The following is a 7,813-nucleotide window of genomic DNA, read 5'->3' as shown; positions in this document are numbered from 1 at the left end:
AATATTACCGCGAATCTTTAACCTGAAGGCTTCAGGTGTGTCTATGTTGGATGTTTTTTTTTTTCCGAAATTATATATTTGTCATTTTCAATTAGATCACTGATCGTCACTGGATACATAAGAAAGGTGTGTGTTTTTATGAGCTATGTTGTGTTTGTTGTTTTAACGACCAGTCCGTGTTGTGTCAGCAGTGCGGCTTTTAGTTTACACACAACAACTAATGACCTGCAGTAGATCACATTACTTTAACTGGACTAGTCCTGTTCTGTGACCATCAGCCTCTGCTCAGTCCCAGCCTCTCGCATATATTTTGCTGACTACCCGTGAAATACCACACCGTCGGGTTCAGTTTTGAAAGAGACTGACATTTTCCCATTAAAAGTGCAAACGTAAAGATAAAATCTGAGATGCGTAAGGAAAAATTATTTACCAGAACTTTTACCTGACTGCCATTACAGTTCTACTGTACTATCTCTCTATTGAAGCCAAATATCCATTTTGCAGTTGTGTTGCGTTCTGAGGTGCAAGAAGGCACTTGCCGTAAGTAGAGGTAAATCGTATGCATCACATGTAAAGTGAAAGTACAGTGTTACGGGTAGTGTATGTGTTAGCCCAACCTCCTTCTTTACATAGACATAGCTGCGTTTACCTGAGATCAAAACCTGTGCGAAGCGCACCTGGACGGACTCACAGACACCTGAATTTAGGAGTTTTACAGGATACCGTTTTTAGAAGCAGGACGTGACTGGGAGATTTATGATCTGATTTATGAAGTGATCTACTCCCCGAGCTGAATTTCGTGTCTTGATTTTACTTTTAATGGTTGCTATGATCCGGACCTGATCCGTCACATCATGTCCAAATCGACAGATCAGTTTGACAGCTCAGATTGCGTGTGTTCTTTCGGGATGAAGTTGACCTGGGATATAAATGACCCTAAACTACCACAGGTAAATAAAATTCTTTTATATAGCAGTTAAGCTACCTCTTGATATAAAGTTTGTCTAAAGCGTATATCAGGCATTTGATGGCATATGAAGTGTCTATTTAAATTGTAACTGAAAAGAACGATACGAGTCATTTTGCCTGATCTGACTATTTAAAATGAAGTAGTGAAATATTAAATAAATATATTTTTCGATGAGAGAAGGTAGGCTACATTAGATGTTATCCCATGAATCACATTTTGCAGTGATAAAACTGGACAATCAATTGAAATCTCTTCCCTATAATTAATTTCAATGGCTTTTAAATACACGAAGGTACAAGACAACACTGCGGTGCTTGAACTGCATTGGATGACTTTCTGTAAGTATGAATAAAATATATATATTTTGTTTTCATTTAATTTCATTTACCACAGGACACGAAGCAGTATGACGCGTTCCAAGAGTGGACGGATGGATATGTGCGTTATATCTACAGTAGTGAAGATAAGAATGCGCAGAGACATCTGAGCGGATGGGCCATGAGGAACACTAACAATCACAACTGTCAGATCCTAAAGAAGTCCTGTCTCGGTGTGGTGGTGTGTTCGCGGAACTGTTCTCTTCCAGATGGTAGCAAACTTCAGCTGAGACCGGCCATCTGTGACAAAGCACGACAGAAACAACAGAGTACGTTTAGCAACTGTTTCTTCAAAGAAGCAGCATATACCAAACGAGTTCCCCGTGTTTAAAATAAATCTGATAAGAAACTGCAGACATATCTTACAAAACAGGCTTGTTGGTGTGTTGGTGCCTGTACGGCGTGTAGGTGCCTGTCGGACAGTTTCATCTTTATATCACTTGAACTTACACACTTAATAAAAAAGGGAGTTTGTATTACTACTATATGCATTATGTGATTACGGTCAAGGTTCTAGATTTTATTTATTGATAGGAAAAGTATAGTATTTATAGGTTTTTAGAAACCCTGTACAGATGTTTTTAAGAACAATGCGAGTTAAAAGGTTAACAGGCTGTAAAGCCTTTTAGAATTTTTTTTTTAAGTGTACAGTTTATAGTACAATGGCCTAATGGACCTTACTAAATTTGCACTGTAAATGTCCAATAGACTCCTAGAAAGTGTTCACTTCGGGTCACTGCATCACCCTGTCCTGTCAATAGAGAGCACGATCCTTTCACCCATGACCTTGAGTCTTTGGCTTAATCAAAAAACACTCGAACTGTAGTTATTTGTGAAACGTAGAAGCCCCCACATTTCCCCAAAACAGCAAATAAGAAAAAAAATATATATATTTATTTTATTTATTTATTTATTTATTATATAACTTTACAATTTGTTTTTTCAGAAAAGCTTTGTCCAAACTGTAACTCAGCTCTGGAGTTGATTCCATGCCGAGGTCACAGTGGATATCCAGTTACTAACTTTTGGAGAGTAGACGGGAAGGCAATTTTTTTCCAGGTGTGTAATTGTGATGAAGACATTGACTAAACTCGGCCCTATCGTAGAACATTAATCAGGTTTTGTTAACCTGAAAATGTTTTCCCTGTGGTCAATTAACTACTAAATTAACTGGAATTCAAAGGATTATATAATACACCAACAAAGGTTTTAAATGATCTGGAGTTAGATTAGGTACATAAGTTTAAGTTTGATCTGTAATGTCATCTGATTAATAGAATGCATAATGACCTGAAAATAAACTTAATCAGTTTTATCTGTAATTGCACACACTGAGAAAAAGGGTTTTTTAAAAGCACTTAAAGTGGTTTACTGGCTCTTTATCACAGAGAAACCATTTTAGTGCTAGACATATGTAGCACCTGTGTACAACCATTTTGTGCTATGTAAAACCATTAATAGTGCTATATCACCACTTAATTCAAATGGTGTGATTAGAAGGTTTTAGTGCTCTTTTGAGCAGTTGTATGCATTATAGCTTGTATATTTTCATATATTCTATTTATTATTAGAAACATAAGGTACATCTATTTAAATATTTTTATGATTCATGGATATTATGGCATTCTTAGATGCTTGTATTGCTCTTTTTAAGGCTAAAGGAGTCCATGACCACCCCAGACCAGAGAGTAAATCTGAAACAGAGGCAAGAAGAAGCGCAGTGAAAAGAAGAATGTCGTCACCTCATTTCTCACAGAAAAGAAGACTGGTGGAGCCAGAGGTAACACCCACTCATACATTTTCTATTGTGGCAAGATAATTCTTGCCACAATTCTTCTGTATTCCAAGAATAATTGTAAGAAAAGGTTTTTACAATTTTACAACAATTCAGTCAGCCTGTCAGTGCAAATCAGTGCAAAGGGTAATTTGCAGATTATGAAACTTTGTCTTTATCAACAGCCTGGGCGCTACCATGACATGGCTTTTCCAAATATCCACCAGCTCACTATGGAGGGCCCAGAACGCTTCAGCATTATTGCAGAGTCCAACTTCCCAATCCAGACCCAACACTACCCTCCATTCCAGAACCCTGAGCCCTACAAATTCTCTTACGAGACCCACCCTGCAGCGCCTATGCCGGATACCCCAAGTTCAATACAGAAGCCTTCCAACCACCGTCTATATATGACTCGCCCCCCTGGTTATGATTTTGCAGTCCCAGGGTACCTAGGCTCAGCCCCTTATCCAACACCATTGTACAAGGACCCTGCTAGCCCACAAACAGAAATTGAACCTAGTAAATCTGGGCCAAATCTAAGTGGAGTGTCTCATGGCACAAGTCCTTTAGGTAACCATGAGCGAAGCTTTGCCGACACCAATGGAAAACACCACGGTTGGAAGCAGATTTTTAGTAAAGGTGCCTATGGGGAGCGAGGTGACTACACCCAGCTGCCAACCAACGCTAATCACCACTACTACAACAGCGACTACCCATGTAGGTACACAGGACCGACCCCTGCTACCCCAGCAGCGCTGCAGACCATTATTACCACTACAACAAAAGTTTCCTATCAGCCATGCCCCAAGCCATCTGTTGTCAAGTATGGAGAGAACATCTATGACATGAAAGGCATTTCTAACTGTAACTCGCTTTTAGAAGAGGTCTCTCCAACCTCTTACTCTGACCTGAAGGTTCCTGAGGATTCAGGAGTGATAAAATCTGCCCTGTCATACCAGGACAATATCCCATCTAAAATTGAGAGGGCTGAAAACTTTGAGGGCTATCGCTACAGCAGCTACAGCTCAAACAGTTACCCTGAACGTATGTCACATCCATTCAGATACGACAGCGGGGATTACTAATTGACTGCAAAGACAGACTGCTAAGCAAGGTACTGAAACACCCTGGCAAGATGTTTCAGACTTTATATAAAGAATGTGTTGTTATTTATATTCAGTATTTCAGCTGTTCAAATGTCTTTAGACTTAAAAGTGATTGAATACTGGGTGGAGTTTGATGTAAACCTTTGATCATATTGATGAAAAATCAGTGTTGAGTACATTTCCAAAAAATGAGTAGTGTGTTTTAAAGTAATTGATTAATAACTAGCTGTTGTCTAGTTACGATTTCAAGAAACGAGTGTGTCAAATAAGCATTTAGATAAGTTAGATAACTGTTTTTTATAGTTTTTGTTTTTGTTTTATTAGTTTTTTTGATGTTCATTAAAAATAAATAAAAATAAACAAAAGCATGTGCTACATTTATTCTAGAAAAGATATTTTGTCATCAAATTTAATAGGAGACTTTATGATCATACTGCAGTCACAAATCAATATTACAAATGACAAAATCCAAATTTCTTAGTAGACATGCAGGCCCCCAACAATCAAAAATACCTCTGTTTGTGTAGCATGTCCTAATAGGAAGTCTAAATCATGACATAAAAGCATATAATCATGGGCTTTGTAACAAAGCTTTTAAGACATCAGAGAAAATGAGAGACACTTCTCAAGCCTACACAAGGATTTTCTGCTGTCAGAATGGATCAAGGATAATCACAGAGAATTAATCAGCTGGTTTTTCATCATATTGCTTGAGATGTCCTGACAGGCTTCAGACCTCCAACAACTCAACTAGACAGACAGGACAATATACAATGAAACAGACTGATAAAATATCTGACAGCATAAGAGTCAAGCAACAACAAAACGACCAACAGAAATGCAAAAGAAAATGTAATATGATGGTAAAGAGAGGCAGTGTTTGAGGCGGCTGTAATACCTGCTGCTGACAGAATCTCTCCTCACAGCCACTTTGTAACAGACAAAAACAGGAATGAACTAACACACACACACTTAAGATTTTGTTCAGATGTTCTGGTTAGCCCACACAATTGACCTTTCCACCAGAAATGGCTATTTAGTCTGTTTATTGTTTAATTAATTGATGAGTGTTTGTCTGTTTATTTGCATTATGAAAGAAATATGTATAAAAATGAACTTACACTAAAACAATATTCCTACTGTAATGGTTCTTTGACCTGCAGTGACATTTACCAACCTCCTTTTAAATTTTCTGATTTCTTCTATTCCTCACTATTGGCCAGAAAATTATGCCAGAATATTTTATTTAAAAGTTTATATCAAAGATATAAAAGAAAATAATTTATTCATTCTGTAAACTGTTTGTAATCGCAAATTTCCCATGGTAAGACTAGATATACAGATAGCCAAACACATTACCTTGTAAATGTACCTTTTCTTGCTCTGTAATGTCCAGCAGTATGCCAACATATACCTCCAAGAGCCTTTCCAGATCATAACTTCTTAGTGTTCCAACTGATTTATATTCCAGTGTTACTGTAGTACAGTGGTAGAGCATTGTGTAAGCACAAAAGGTTCTGGGTTTGACCCTGGGTAACACACATAATGAGAAAATGTATAACTTGAAATGCACTGTAAGTTGCTTTGGATAAAATTCTGCAAATGTGTAAAGGGGATCTCCAAGCATTTTCCTGAAGATGTACCTGCATATTTTAGCTCCAACTCAGCTCTAAAACATAATGTAATTTTCAAGTAATGCTGAGGTCACACTAGACTTTTTGTTCCATTGACTTTCGTGTGAATGCGGCAGACTGGAAATACAAGCTCATGTGAAAAAAAACGCATTTTGGGCGTTTTTTTTCCAATGTTCAAATTCTCTGACCTGGGAATTCGTTTTACTTGAAAAGATTATAGATATGTCACAGTGTGACCTTATCAGATGGAGAAAGAGCTGAAAATAACAGTATCGCACAATCCCATTTTGTACAATAATAACAAAAGGAACAATAATGGTGCAAATTCTTGATGTGTGAATAAAAATTACACTTTATCACGTGATATCATATCTGGCAGGTTCCCATATATACGGGGCATCTCTGTAGAAATTTAAAATGCTGAAAGTCTAATGTGACTGTGTCATAACCCTGAACAACTTGATTAGTTGGTTTAGCTGTGTTTGATTGAGGCTAGATCTGGTGGGTAATCTGGAGAACTGGGAGAATTCCCGGTGGGCCGCTTAACTTTTGGGCCGGTCAATTTTTTTTTTTTTTTTGAGTCTATCTTCTCTAAAATAACACTACACACGTTCTGCACTCTGACACCGCAGCCTCTGCATGGGTTGTACCATGTGAGGGAGTTCTCCTTTCCCATAGAGTTGGTTGGGTCCATTAGCCCGTCTTTTCCAAAACTTTTCTCATGCTACTGCTGGGTCCTATTGATAGCTGGGCCGCCCCTACCGTAACAGTACGCATTAGGGAGAATGGGTGGGAGGAAGAGGGGCTGAAAAGGCATTGGAGGAAGTGGCAACAGGTAAAGAGAGATAGACCTAATTAGCATTAGCAACGTAATTATTCAGCTAATACCATTGTCAACCTATTCACAAGCAAAATATAAAATTTAATTAAAAGCCTTTTGTGTGTCACCCAATACATGGCAAATCATAGACCTTGCAAATATGATGTAATTTAATATTGATAACAACACTCAGGCTTGATATGTATGCAGTAAAATTACTTAGTTTGTATTATTATTTTATTTTTATTACAATTTTTTTGTAGTGAAAAAGTGATCAAAATTTTTATGTAACCTTTACATTATTGGTTGAACCATGGTATTAATAAAAATTATACACGCTAGTAAGAGCTGAACTGTTGCTTCATTTATCCAATTGGGAAAAAGTGCTAATTTGGAATAACACCATGGAAAAAGTGGTCCGGTCTTGGGCCTAAATTCTATTATTCTTGGGCAATTAAATTTTATTTATATAGCACTTTTCACAATTGGTAATTGTTTCAAAGCAGCTTTACATTAATAGAAGCAGGGGAAAAAACACAGAAAAATCGACAGACAATATAAGTAGCAAAATACAGCGGCTATATATAAACTTTACAAGCGAGCGTATTAATAATGTATCGTATACAAGAGGGTGCTAAGTTAACCCAATGTCGGCTGGGTTGAAAACCCCCTAGGAGAAAAACCTCCCGACTTATATATACATTTATGAGATGTAAATGGTATGTGAATGGATAAGGAGATTAAACTGGTTCCGTTGGTGGTCGTTGGTCAGGCATCGGCTGGGCATCACGTTGAAGGACGGCCAGTAGATCAGTGGTGTGTTGACCTCCACGGCAGCTGGAACTGGGTCTGTTTGTCTCAATGTCCTCGGGTTCGAGGACGAGACAGGGAGAGAGAAACAAAGTCCTATTAGCGTAGGGGTCGTTCGCATGTAATGCAAGTGTCACACAGTGTTGTGTTTTAATATATGCTCGTTTCAAAACAGGCTAGCTATTGCGGCATTAGTATCAGTGTTGTAGTACTCGAGACTCAGACACCATATTTTAATGGTCTTGTCATGGACTCGTGAGCATTTTGACTCGGTCTCGACTTGTACTTGTACTTATTCTCAAGTCCACACGAGTCCCTT

General features: G+C 37.9%; 1 protein-coding gene across 1 annotated transcript; it reads left to right on the top strand.

The window, feature by feature from the left end:
• Positions 1 to 305: 305 nt before the first annotated feature.
• On the top strand, positions 306 to 5,426 carry gcm2 (glial cells missing transcription factor 2). Its single transcript, XM_065288020.1, has 5 exons — positions 306 to 950; positions 1,364 to 1,616; positions 2,294 to 2,406; positions 3,002 to 3,127; positions 3,307 to 5,426. Exons 1-5 carry the CDS (start codon positions 855 to 857, stop codon positions 4,207 to 4,209), a joined length of 1,491 nt encoding a protein of 496 aa, XP_065144092.1. The 5' UTR covers positions 306 to 854; the 3' UTR covers positions 4,210 to 5,426.
• The last annotated feature ends 2,387 nt before the right edge of the window (positions 5,427 to 7,813 follow it).

The sequence above is a fragment of the Paramisgurnus dabryanus genome, chromosome 22 (genome assembly GCF_030506205.2).
Source record: "Paramisgurnus dabryanus chromosome 22, PD_genome_1.1, whole genome shotgun sequence".
In the NCBI taxonomy this organism is placed as follows: Eukaryota; Metazoa; Chordata; class Actinopteri; order Cypriniformes; family Cobitidae; genus Paramisgurnus; species Paramisgurnus dabryanus.
Note: the sequence above shows the minus strand (reverse complement) of the source record. Positions and strands in the feature narration are given on the sequence as shown.